This window comes from Panthera tigris, chromosome C1 (assembly GCF_018350195.1).
Source record: "Panthera tigris isolate Pti1 chromosome C1, P.tigris_Pti1_mat1.1, whole genome shotgun sequence".
NCBI lineage: Eukaryota > Metazoa > Chordata > Mammalia > Carnivora > Felidae > Panthera > Panthera tigris.
In genome coordinates, this window is record NC_056667.1 from 106,205,335 (window position 1) to 106,218,341 (window position 13,007).

Sequence of the window (13,007 nt, forward strand, 5' to 3'; positions counted from 1 at the left end):
AACAAAAAACATATGTAACCCCTCGTTAAACACTTCTCAGGAGCACTCTCTTCTTTGTGAAGATTGTGTATCCTGGTCAGCTGTTCTCACCTAGACTTGAATAAAACTCTTCCTTTTTTAAAAGAAATTCTAAAAGGTTTGTTTAGGGGTGCCTGGCTGGCTCAGTTGGTAGAGTGTGGGGCTCTTGATCTCAGGGTCATGAGTTCAAGCCCTATGTTGGACATGCAGCCTACTTTTAAAATGAAATAAAGCGCTATTAATGTTATGCCCAGAATTCGTGATCCCCAAAGACCACCAGGGAGCCGAGTCCGATGCAAAAGCAAAAGAGCCTTTATTCGAGCTAGCTCGAGCTCAATCCCCTACCTGCACCGATGCAGCGGTCAGATGCTGGGGGGAGAGAGCGAGTTTCAAAAGGACAAAGGTTTTATTGGGGCCTAGGGGCAGTTGGTGAGGTAATGGCTATGGCCTCAGCTGATTGGCTGGGGAAGGGTCCGAGTCCTGTTAGGCAGGTGAGGGGGGCGGTTACTCAAGGGGAGGAGGTGTGGTCAAGGTGAAGGACACAGAACAAGATGGGGTCCGCCGCCGTAGGCCCGCCCTTTCAATTAACAAAAAGGTTTGTTCATTTTTCATTGACAGTACCTTTGCTCAAAATAAATTAATCATGTATTCTGGGTCTACTTTTGGACCTGTGTTCTTTTCCATAACTTTCTACCCTTGCCTTACTCCTGATCTTAGGAGGAAAGCATTCATTCTCTTAAGTATTGTATTAGGGGTAGAGCTCTTCATTAGGTTGAGGAGCTCTTTATTAGGTTTATTTGCTTTCTGAAGGCTTTTTTTAAAGCTTATTTATTAATTTTGAGAGACTGAGAGAGCATGAGCAGGGGAGGGGCAGAGAGGGAGAGATAGAGAATCACAAGCAGGCTCTGCACTGGCAGAGTGGCATTACCACTCAGGGCTCGAGCTCATGAACCATGAGACCTGACCTGAGCCAAAATCCAGAGTCAGATGATTAACCAACTGAGCCACCCAGGTTCCCCTTTCTGAGAGTTTTCTTTTTAATCATGAATTGGTAATGGATATTTTCAAGTGTTTTTATGCATCTATTGAGATGATTATATGTTTTTATTTTCTCTTTAGTCTGATGTGAAGGTAGCAGTATCTCAACTATTCCAAGACTGTAAAATTTCTGGCTCATCTAAAATTTTTTACATCTACAAAAGAGGCATAATTTTACAAGTTATGAATGGCTCATGTAATGTGCAACCTAAACATAAGCTTTTTTCAGCCTGTGAGTTAAAGATGAGATCACAATAAATATATTTGCTCAAATCACAGTAGCTGGAAATAACCTGCTGTCTAAATAGTCATTAAGTGGCTCCATGTAATTTCTTGGAACCTCCAAAGGGATGTGTCACATGGTCATAGAGACACCTATGTCACCACACAGCTCTCATTACCACACAGTGCACCTGGCTCCTCCTGTCCTGACCCTGCCCACATCCTCAAAGTCCACCCTGCCCAGAGGAGTTAAGGAGCCACCCCTCCCCACTCTTCTGCTAGGAAAAGCATCCTCTATTCTGACATTTTCCATAAAATTCTTAGCTTTCTACTTCCACATGATGGTGTTAATGGCAGGGCTTCCTCTATAATGTCTTAATACATGTGGAAGACATCTGGGACTCTTTCAGGATCTCTTTAGGAGTTGCGAGTATTGAGGTGCTGTGGTTTCAGGGTTGGGGTTTGCGTTGAAATTCTCATACCAAGAAAAGTCACAAACTGGCATCACGTTAGAGCCTGGATCCATATGGAATGTGTTCAGTGGTTGTGAGGAGATACTTTCCATGCCATAAATGCTAGACCCCATCTAAGTTGGTATGTGAATAAGCCAAGATCAAATATCCTCAAATTAGAAGATTAGGTGGTAGTTTTTCACACTGCCTCACCCCATTTTTCTGAGAGATTCTGAGCCATTTGTCCTGGGAAGAGGCTTCACACAGTTCTGTCCTTTTGTGGTCCTGTCCTTGAGATGAGGGAGAAGAGTTTTGTGTTTGCTTCATTTCTTATTCTTGATGAACCAAGGTTTACCTCTTCTGAGTGCAGTTAAGAGACAATGCAGCAGAAATAAGCAGGGTTCCTTCTGATAGCTCCATGCCCCAGGGTGCTGGGCTCTTGGGGATGGGCTGCTGTGAGCACTGACCCTCAGGGAGCTATCCTCTGGGCCAGGAAGGAGCCACCTGGTGGTGGCCTCATTGCTGTGCTTCTGCCATTAAGGACATTGCTTGCTCTGCAGGCCTGTGGAACAGCTGCTCTGGGAGACATGTGAGGGCTTGTGAAGAGGGAGCTCCTCTTCCTCATTGATGTGGACCTCAGATCAGTGAGCAGCAACTCCAGGACTAAAACAGCCTCTTCCCTAAGACAAGGAAAACCAGGGATGGGCCCAGCGGAAGCCACATAGAAGTCCACTTGCATTTCCAGGGAAGAGGGGAAAATCTCCCTGCTCAGAGCCACTCAGAAACTTTGCAACTTACTCTACCATGAAGACAGATGTGACCCTCCAACCTTATTGCCTAATGACTCAAGATTAAAACCATGTAGACCAAAAAGAGCCTTTGTACTTGCTTCTGTTGAACCCCTGGCCAAAGCTAAACTATCCATTTTTTGCAGATATCTGAACTCCCGGACTAGATTAGGCCTTCCCTTTACATGCCCCCAGCACCTGCAATTTCTCCTTAATGGACACTACAGCTGTAATTCACCATCTGTCTTCCTCCTCTCTGCTGGATTGTCCATCCTGTGAGGACAGGCTGTTCTCGCTCCTCTGTCTGCATGCCCCGTGTGGCACAGAGTGCCTGACCCACAGCTCATGCTCATTCAAGGTATATCAAACGTAGGAACTGGGGAATTCATGACTGAATGAGATAAAGTGGTGAGGGCTAGCACTAGGAGTATCAGGTCGGTGAGAAAAAACACAGTGGGTGATGTCCTTCTCCTGGCCACACCCCAAGGTCAGGCTGCATATTCAGGAGGCTCCAAGTGTGATGTTAGCATCGTTTCCATTAGGCCAATCTTTTGATATTTTTGGCCAAACCAGGACTCCACTGAGTAGTTACACTAGGACACCAGTTGTAGCTAGGACCCCCCCAGGTGCACCAGGAGGGAGAGTAGCCTTATTTTTGTGGCATTATCTAAGGGTCACCTGCCCAGCAAAGCTGATGAAAATGGAAATGACTTTCTATCCCCTCTCTGTGCAACCTCACTGGAGACCTCACGAAAATGATGCCTTTTTTTGCCCTCATATTTTGCTCTTTCCAATCCAGTATCTAGTTGCGTGTTCCCATGGAGTGAGGGAAGTGGCCTCTGAGCAGAATTGAGGATGAGGCTGAAAGCCTGGCCTCAGGGGGTCCAGAGCCTCTCCAGAAGACAAGAGAATGTCAGGAGGGTGCAATTCTGCCCCACCCTCACCCCCACCCCACCCTGAGTTAACACTCCAAAGGCCCCTTCACAGTTCTTCCTCTGTGGGGAGTTGAAACAACTCCTGGGATCCTGCTTCAGTGTGGGTAAGTTTTACAGTGAAGTGAGGAAAATGAAATCTTCTAAAGGCAAGAAACCAGTCCTATAGGTTTAAATAAGACACATCCCCTATACAAAAGACTGCATTGGAAATACCATTTAATTAATTGTGTGTACTGCTTTTTACCAGTTCACAAAAGGCCATGAACATTTTTCTCAGTAGAAAATATAAATCCGTGATATAATATCTTTTAATAGTAAGAATTATTTCCATCATATATAATTACAGTTTGTGTAGTCCTAATTACCTTTCCTTGACTAATAGATTCAAATATGTGAGAAGTTTTGAGTTTAGATGACTTCACTAAAGAAAGTAAACATTTTCGGTTCTGAACAATTTATTTATTTGTGCATCAACACCTAACTTGGCTCTGCTCCTTTCATTTGTGAAATTCTCTGCTGCTCCCTGGGTACCATGAGGTCTTCTGAGGGCTCCCCAGAGAGGGCTGTAACACCAGTCCCCCACCCTTGCCCATATCTCAAAGCCAAGGGCTCAAGAGGTAGTAGTGGATTACTTGAGAAGGTCATGGTCACAGGGGCAGCCTGGAGACACTGAGCAGATTAAATTACATTTTATTCATTGGAATTTGTGTTATGAATTTTTCATCTATCTATGTGTCTGTCTTGGTAGACTTCTGAATACAAGAAGAAAATTCTTTCATAGCCATACCTGTTCCCAGGAGGGTACATGAGACAGAATCTGAACTAAGTAATGTGAGTGGAAGGAAGGAAGGAAGGAAGGGGTTCAGAAAGGAATGCAGGAAAGACTAGTGTTAAGTTCCCAGCAGTTCCCAGGGGGATGTATGTGGGCAGTCATCAAGCTTCCTGGTTGAACCTTGTTAATTGGACATTGTGCAAGAGCCCAGGAAAAAGGCTGAAAGCCTAGTCCAACATGCCAGGCTGTCCCTTCCCCTGGTTGTGAAAGCAGCAGAGGGCTCCAGCCTGCATGACAAACCCAGCCACAGGATAAAAGTGCTCCTACCTTGGGCTCCTCACCTGCAGCATCCTCAGGAACAGCTTTATCCTGCCTCCTCTGTATCTGGTGAGTGTCCCCTCAGCTGGGAGCTTTGGGAAGACAAGCCCAGATGTGATCAGAACCAGCAGGAGGGGACCCAGACAGCGGCACCAGTGGGGGAGGGGGTGGTGGTGAGGAAAGAGCCGCTGAGGCACCTGTCAGGGGGCTGTGAACCCTCAAAGCCACAGGTCTTCAGGATTCCTTCCATTCTTGTTCTGAGTATGTGATCAGGGGTGCACACAGACCCATCTGGTGTCTTAGTGTGCGTGTCCACTCCGTGTCCCCATGTCCGTCCCACACAGCTTGGCTTAGGAAGCAGCTTGGTCATGGGGACAAGTGTTTGACAAAACCCAGAGGGAAGGGACTTTTGTCTGAAGCTTCTGTGTTCACATAAAAAAATGTTTCTTTTATTTGTTCCAGATCAACCTCCTGCCGCAATGTCCTGCCAGCAGAGCCAGCAGCAGTGCCAGCCTCCTTCCAAGTGCCCCCCATTGCCCAAGTGCCCCCCAAAGAGCCCAGCACAGTGCTTGCCCTCAGCCTTCTCCAGCTGTGCTCCAGGCTCCGGGGGCAGCTGTGACCCCAGCTCCCAGGGATGGGGGGCTGCTGCCTGAGCCACCGTGGGTGCCACGGATCCCATGGATGCCGGTGCCACAGCTCTGACTCCTGTGATGGTGACAGTGCGCTGCAGTCCGGGGGCTCTGGGTGTGGCCATGGCTCTGTGGGTGGCTGCTGACTTGGGATCCTGATGCTGAGACAAGAGCTCCTAGAGGAAATGGGAATCCAAAGAGCCAGAAAAAGCCATTCTTCCCATCCCACGAGTACAGAGCCTTTCCTGCACCCCCCATTCTCTCTTGTCGAGGCTGAGCTGGGGGTATCCTTGGGGAGGGTCCCAGCTCTCCTTGCTTGGTCCAGGATGGCACAGCCCCCTTCCTGCTGCACCTGTCAGTGATTGTCAGCACCTGTGCCTGAGGTCATGAAAAAATAAATGTTCTGTTCCTGTTACCCTGGGTGGTTCCTTTGTTATTCCACTCTGCCCCTCCCCAGGTGACCTGATGTACATCCTCTGTCTGCTCCTCAGGCCCAGTGCTGCCGTACAGAGGGTGGTGAATCATAGTTCTAGACTAGAGAAAATGGAAGACTGTGGGTCTTTTATTCTGTCGTGTGGTGCAGTGGGTGAGAGGAGGGTCCAACTGAGCCTGTAACCATTAGTAAAAGGTGAGGTGGTTGGGTGTTCCCCTCACATTGGGCTCCCTGACTTCTGTGCTGTCTCTAGCTTCCCCATTAAAAAACAGAATGCATAGTAGGCAGTTACCAGAAAATAGGCAGATAGGCAGTTGCCAATGTGGGGGAATCTGTTCCTTCTAGGGACATTTGTCAGTATTGAGAGACAGTTTTGGTTGTTTCTAGATATCGAGGTGGCAGCATCTCAGACTACTGGCATTCAGTGGGGGAGGCCAAGGCTACAGCTACACATGCCACAGAAGCACCTCACAATGTCCCCAGCCCCATCACAGGGAACTATCTGGGTCAAAATGCCAAGGTTGAAAATCATCAGGGTAGGTTAAAGAGCTAGGGAGAGGAAGGAATGGCATCAGGACAGCCAACTCCATCTGCTCAGTAAACATCCCAGAGAAAGGTGACATGACAGAGGAGGGAGAGAGAATTAGAGAGAATTAGAAAGAATCTAAGAAGTTATGGTTTTGAGAGAGGTGAAGATGAAAGCTTAGGAGGTGTGATAATGTGAAAGTGTGGATTAGGAGACAGGAAAAAGGGTAAGGGGTTGTGAGAAGTGATTCTGGGACTTAGATGAGAAACTTACTGTTGCCTGTCATATGCATGGAACCCCTAACTGACTTACATGAGCTCATTTAGTTTTCTAAACAACCCATAAGGTAGGTGCTCTTAAGAGCCAGATTATAAATGGGGAAACTAAGAATCCAGTTTGTACCAGGACGGAGGGCACACAGCCAGTAGGTGGTGTAGCTGATGGGCTGCAGAGGTCATGCTCTGGACCTCCTTGCCATTTGGTCTTTGCCAGAGACTTTTCATGGGATCTTTGAAACAATGACTTTTTTCACTTAGCATTTATGTTGGCTTGTTTGTGTTTGGTTTTTATTTTTGTTTTATTATTATTTTTTTTAGATCTGCAGAGCAAAAGCCCAGCCATGTGTTATAATTTCAGTAAAACTTAAAAAAAAATTTACTCTTCCATACTTGGAACTTTAATATGAAATTCAATTGCCCTTATGTTGAGATCACCTGCTTAGAGATTAGTCTCACTCTCTTAGACTGTTGAAATACTGGAGTAGAAAGCATTCCAACCAAGCTATCCAAATGGTTGGATAAAGCCAACCAATGGTTGGAAAAAGCCAAGGGAACATCACAGAACCTGAATGAAATCAAAATTAAAATCTTGGGAGAAATCAGTGCAGGGCAGGATATAGAGAGCAAAACAGTAATGCTGTGTAGCACTTTGGGAGTACATTGAATTTAAAAAAAGGTTTTTTTGTTCTTAGAAAATATCAAACTGGCTATTTATTTTCACTTTAATATCCAAGGACTCAAAGTTTCTAAAGTCTTCAGGATTTAATTTTAATAAAGCGTTCCCAAGGAGTTTGCTGTTGAGACATACTCTGACCAGGTGTGATCCACTCTCCAGCTCAACATAATTTTCTAAGGTGGGAACCACAGCTTCTATGTCTGGATCTATCACCATGAACTACTTGCCCCTCAAAACCTTAGAAATTCCTGGATACTGCTTCCCTATGGGACCAAAACAATATGGTGTCATGATGAAAGTATGCCTCAAAAAATGTACAGGGTGTGGCACAAAAACAGACACTCAGATCAATGGAACAGAATAGAGAACCCAGAAATGGACCCACAAATGTATGGCCAACTAATCTTTGACAAAGCAAGAAAGAATATCCAATGGAATAAAGACAGTCTCTTCAGCAAATGGTGCTGGGAAAACTGGACAGTGACATGCAGAAGAATGAACCTGGACCACTTTCTTACACCATACACAAAAATAAACTCAAAATGGATGAAAAACCTAAATCTAAGACATGAAGCCATCAAAATCGTTGAGAAAGCAGGAAAAAACCTCTTCGACCTTGGCCGCAGCAACATCTTACTCAACACATCTCCGGAGGCAAGGGAAACAAAAGCAAAAATGAACCATTGGGACCTCATCAAAATAAAAGTCTTCTGCACAACAAAGGAAATAATCAGCAAAACTAAAAGGCAGCTGATGGAATGGGAGAAGATATTTGTAAACGACATATCAGGTTAAGGGTTAGTGTCTAAAATTTACAAAGAACTTATCAAACTCAACACCGAAAAAACAAATAACCCAGTGAAGAAATGGGCAAAAGACATGAATAGACACTTCTCCAAAGAAGACATCCAGATGGCCAACCAACACATGAAAAAATGTTCATCATTCATCATCAGGGAAACACAGATCAAAACCACAATGGATACCACCTCACACCTGTCAGAATGGCTAACGTTAACAACTCAGGCAACAACAGATGTTGGCAAAGATGCAGAGAAAGAGGATCTTTTTTGCAGTGCTGGTGGGAATGCAAACTGGTGCACCCACTCTGGAAAACAGTATGGAGGTTCCTCAAAAAGTTAAAAATAGAGCTACCCTAGGACCCAGCAATTGCACTACTATGTATTTATCCAAGGGATACAGGTATGTTGTTTCGAAGAGACACATGCACCCCAATGTTTATAGCAGACTATCAACAATAGTCAAAGTATGGAAAGAGCCCAAGTGTCCATCAATGGATGAATGGATAAAGAAGATGTGGAGTAAACACACTCATATACAATGTAGAGTATATACTCATATACAATGGAGTATTACTCAGCAATCAAAAAGAATGAAATCTTTCCATTTGCAGCTACGTGGATGGAACTAGAGGGTATTATGCTAAGTGAAATTAGTCAGTCAGAGAAAGACAAATATCATATGACTTCACTCATATGAGAACTTTAAGATACAAAACAGATGAACATAAGGGAAGGAAGCAAAAACAATATAAAAACAGGAAGGGGAACAAAACATAAAAGACTCTTAAATACAGAGAACAAACAGAGGGTTGCTGGAGGGGTTGTGGGAGGGGGGATGGGTAAGGGACATTAAGGAATCTACTCCTGAATTCATTGTTGCACTATATACTAACTAACTTGGATGTAAATTAAAAATATAAAGGTAACAAATGCCAAAAAAGTGTTTAGGGTGAATAGGCTTGATTGAGAGATCAGAGTCATAGGATGGGAGGCTGGTGGACTCAGAATCACAAAATACACAGATCTGGGCAGAACTATCGCACTTGTACAGAAGTGGCTGGGAGCTTGGCCCACATTCCTAGTAGCACACCAACTACCAGAAAAATAGGACTCAGCCTTTGAAAAAATAAAGCCTGACATCCACTAAGTACTGTAGAATGATAGTTGGAGCCTCAGAAGTACCCGTTGGTTTCAAGCTCTCAATGCCAAAGTGTCCAAGAACTCCTGCAGTCAATAAGTCCACTCAGGAGGGGGAAGAAACAGGAGTTGGACAAACCCATAAGGTTTGGACCTGCAACACCAGGACAAAAAAACCCAGAAGTTATGCAGTTTACAATGCTGCCCCTAAGAGAGGACCCCAACAGCTGAGAGCTCAATGGGTAGAGAGATGCCCAGTTTTCATCAGAAGACTGCCCCCAACACCCAGTCCAGGACTCAATAGTCAATAATTCATTGATTCAGAAAATGTTTATTTCCTATGTGCAGAAACCACTGTAGGTCCTGAGACATAAAGGAGAACAAGAAAGACAGTCCCCTTATTTGTTGGCAACACAGTAGAATAACGCACAAGGAGCCCTCTGTCTAGCTGGCTTCTCATACTCTTGGACTGGGGAGGCAGGGATGTACGTTTGGTTAACACAATGAAGGACCTCAGCTTGGGAAAAATATTGAGTCTTAAACATACTGGCTTTGCTGGTGGAAAAAAGTTCATGTGGAGACTTATTGCTTCCATACCACAGGCAATTGTCAAGTAAGAACAAGGGATGAATTATTCACTATGATGGGGAGCCTACTAGTGCACACATAGGCCTCTGCCCTCATGCCTTTTTGGATTTCTCTCCTTCGCTCCTTCCAAAGTCCCAGTGAAAAACCATGCCTGCACCAGTGCTGTGCAGGTACTCTCATTTGCTCCCTGTTATGCTGTGTTTGAGAATCTCAAAGTGGGTGGCCACAACCACAGGTCTTCCAGTGGCAGGTAAACAAACACATTTACTATTAATAATATTTTATCACAGCTATTATTTTTAATTATAGCTGTGATATAAAACATCTGTCTATTCTTATGCATAATTATATCCCAGAATCTCTAGTGTTATAATAAAATGAATGAGACAATTCTACACAACTGATTTAAATGCAATTTCTACAAATGTTAGTTATTCACATCAGTTGCATCATGGTAAGTGTAGATAATAACACTACCACAGGTACCAATTGTTATTCACCTTCTACCAATGATAACTCACCTTTCAGCTAAATTTTCCCTGACTACTCCAGCCTAGATGAATCACCTCCTCCTCTGAACTACTCCTAAAACCTGAAACCCAGAAACACACAGAGTGAGTGATTTACTGACACATCATTCATTACATGTAGGTTAGTTTCTTGTTTCTATCTCTATTTCAACTCTGAAAATCTATGGTCCATTTTGCCTTGATAACATTGTAGCCTTTTCCCTCCCTAAACAGCTCTACCTTAAGACAGCCATTGCTTAAAAAAACCCAAGGAAACAAAGCCATGGATATCTAACTCTATAATCAATGCTCTTAATGAACATAACATTCTAGTCCCTTCCATCAGCCACATCTGCCCTCAATCATCAGCTTTATCACCTCTCTCTTTGCAGGGACCCCTGTGACTCCTGGGTTTCACGAATTCCTCTCTGTGGCCCCACCCTAAACCAGGTAGGGATGGAGTTGAGGGAAACCCAGCAGAAGGTGACTTGTATTTCAAGAATAGAGAAACAGCCAATGATAGTTTTTGAATGCTTTGAATTTGGAACTTTACAAAAAAATTGTTGGGGTTACTTTTCAACTGTTGCCCCAAAGGACTCAAGATTTCACCCATTTGGCCAAAACAGGCCTCTGTCCTTGCTTCTGGAGAGTCATAAAATATGTAAAATAAGTGTTCATTTCTGCAAGAGATTTGAACATTGGTTTGTCCTCCATGTTAGGACATTAGCTCAGCCCTCCTGCTCTCTTTCCCAGGAATCCCAGTTCAGTCCCTGGGTGCCATGAATCTTCTTTGAGGCCCCAGTCAGCCCAGACAGGGTCTCAGCTCTATTCTTCCATTGTTGTACCTCCTCATCTCACTCTGGGAGCTCAGGAGACAGTAAGCAATTCTCTGTGCATGTACCAGAGTGCTGGGCTGTGTGCAGGGTGAAGGAAGGCTGACACCAAAGACAGTGACCTCACGACTGAAGATGTTATGCACAGTTGCATTACAGCATTTAGCATGTGATGTTTGACTCCATATTTTTGAATGTGTTTGTATTAATAGTTCTGTCGCTCTCTCCTGAAAGACTGTGAGCTACCCAAGAACAGACAAGTGTGATATTGATCCATGTATGCCTGGTTTCCTGCAAAGTCCTTGAGCAGAGCCTGGTGTTAAGAAATGTGAGCTGAATGAATGATGCAGGTGGCATGAAGGTAGACAGTGTGCAAATTTCCTGTTTCCCTTATCAGATGTCCTGCTAAGTCACAGGAAGGTGACGAATGCAAGGACAGTCCTAGGAGTGTGCCAGGCAGTCCCCTCTCTGGGTTGTGAAAGCAGCAGATGGCTCCAGCCTGCACGACAAACCCAGCCACAGGATAAAAGTGCTCCTACCTTGGGCTCCTCACCCGCAGCATCCTCAGGAACAGCTTTATCCTGCCTCCTCTGTATCTGGTGAGTGTCCCCTCAGCTGGGAGCTTGGGGAAGACAAGTCCAGATGTGATCAGAACCAGCAGGAGGGGACCCAGACAGCGGCACCAGTGGGGGAGGGGGTGGTGGTGAGGAAAGAGCTACTGAGGCACCTGTCAGGGGGCTGTGAACCCTCAAAGTCTCAGGTCTTCAGGATTCCTTCCATTCTTATTCTGAGTATGTGGTCAGGGGTGCACACAGACCCATCTGGTGTCTTAGTGTGCATGTCCACTCCGTGTCCCCATGTCCGTCCCACACAGCTTGGTTTAGGAAGCAGCTTGGTCATGGGGACAAGTGTTTGACAAAACCCAGAGGGAAGGGACTTTTGTCTGAAGCTTCTGTGTTCACATAAAAAAATGTTTCTTTTATTTGTTCCAGATCAACCTCCTGCCGCGATGTCCTGCCAGCAGAGCCAGCAGCAGTGCCAGCCTCCTTCCAAGTGCCCCCCATCGCCCAAGTGCCCCCCGAAGAGCCCAGCACAGTGCTTGCCCCCAGCCTCCTCCAGCTGTGCTCCAGGCTCCGGGGCCAGCTGTGACCCCAGCTCCGGGGGTGACTGCTGCCTGAGCCATCGCAGGTGCCACGGATCCCATGGAGGCCGGCGCCACAGCTCCAGCTCCTGTGATGGTGGCAGTGCGCTGCAGTCCGGGGTCTCTGGGTGTGGCCATGGCTCTGTGGGTGGTTGCTGACTTGGGATCCTGATGCTGAGACAAGTGCTCCTAGAGGGAATGAGAATCAAAAGTGCCTGAGAAATCTCCTGGTGATGCAGACTTTCCAACATCCCCTAATCTCCCTTTCCTGGCTGAGCACATGATCTGTTCATGGAGATGGGGAAGTGGTGAGCTCTCCCCAGAGGGTTCTGTAGATGTCTTTTCCAGGAGCCCACATGGTGCTTCATAGCATTATCACCTCTGTCTGACAAGGTAGAAAAATAAAGCTTCTTGTTACATCAACTGTCTCTCACTTGTCCTTTGACTGCATTGTTCCAGGATACTTAGTGGGTCCCCTCCCTGAACTCCTGCGGGTCCAGCATGCCAGCACGAGGACTAATCCTGGCATGGGACTAAGACATTAAGGGCTCGTATGTTTCTCATACAGAGGGACCCTGAGAACTTCAGGGTGGAAGTGTGGACACGGTCTGCTAGCCAAGGCCTGACCGTGCTTATGTGATATGGTGGGAAGAGACCATCTGATGCTGGAATCCACATTTCTGTTGAGGGTAGTAGAGTGGATCAGAAATTGAGAAAAATGAAACCAAAGAGGAGGCAGAAAGGAAGATCTGAGGGAGGAAGATCAAGTTAACCTACAAATGATGGGTTTGAGAAAGAGGGGTGAGCTGCAAAGTTAATAAATCCCAAATAAATCTGAGTTGAGCATTCCCTGAGAGAGTGCCTGGTGCATTCAGTGTGTGAGGGGCTCTGAGCTCTGAGAAAACTGAGAA

At 45.6% G+C, this 13,007-nt stretch overlaps 1 protein-coding gene and 1 pseudogene across 1 annotated transcript; both read left to right on the forward strand.

Moving 5' to 3' along the window:
* The first annotated feature begins 571 nt into the window (after positions 1-571).
* LOC107180185 (late cornified envelope protein 3A-like) lies at positions 572-12,519 on the forward strand. Its single transcript, XM_042996678.1, has 4 exons — positions 572-613; positions 10,515-10,572; positions 11,353-11,554; positions 11,948-12,519. The coding sequence occupies exon 4, from the start codon at positions 11,965-11,967 to the stop codon at positions 12,253-12,255; it is 291 nt and encodes a 96-aa protein (XP_042852612.1). The 5' UTR covers positions 572-613; positions 10,515-10,572; positions 11,353-11,554; positions 11,948-11,964; the 3' UTR covers positions 12,256-12,519.
* LOC122241247 lies at positions 4,588-5,318 on the forward strand (annotated as a pseudogene).
* Positions 12,520-13,007: the final 488 nt, after the last annotated feature.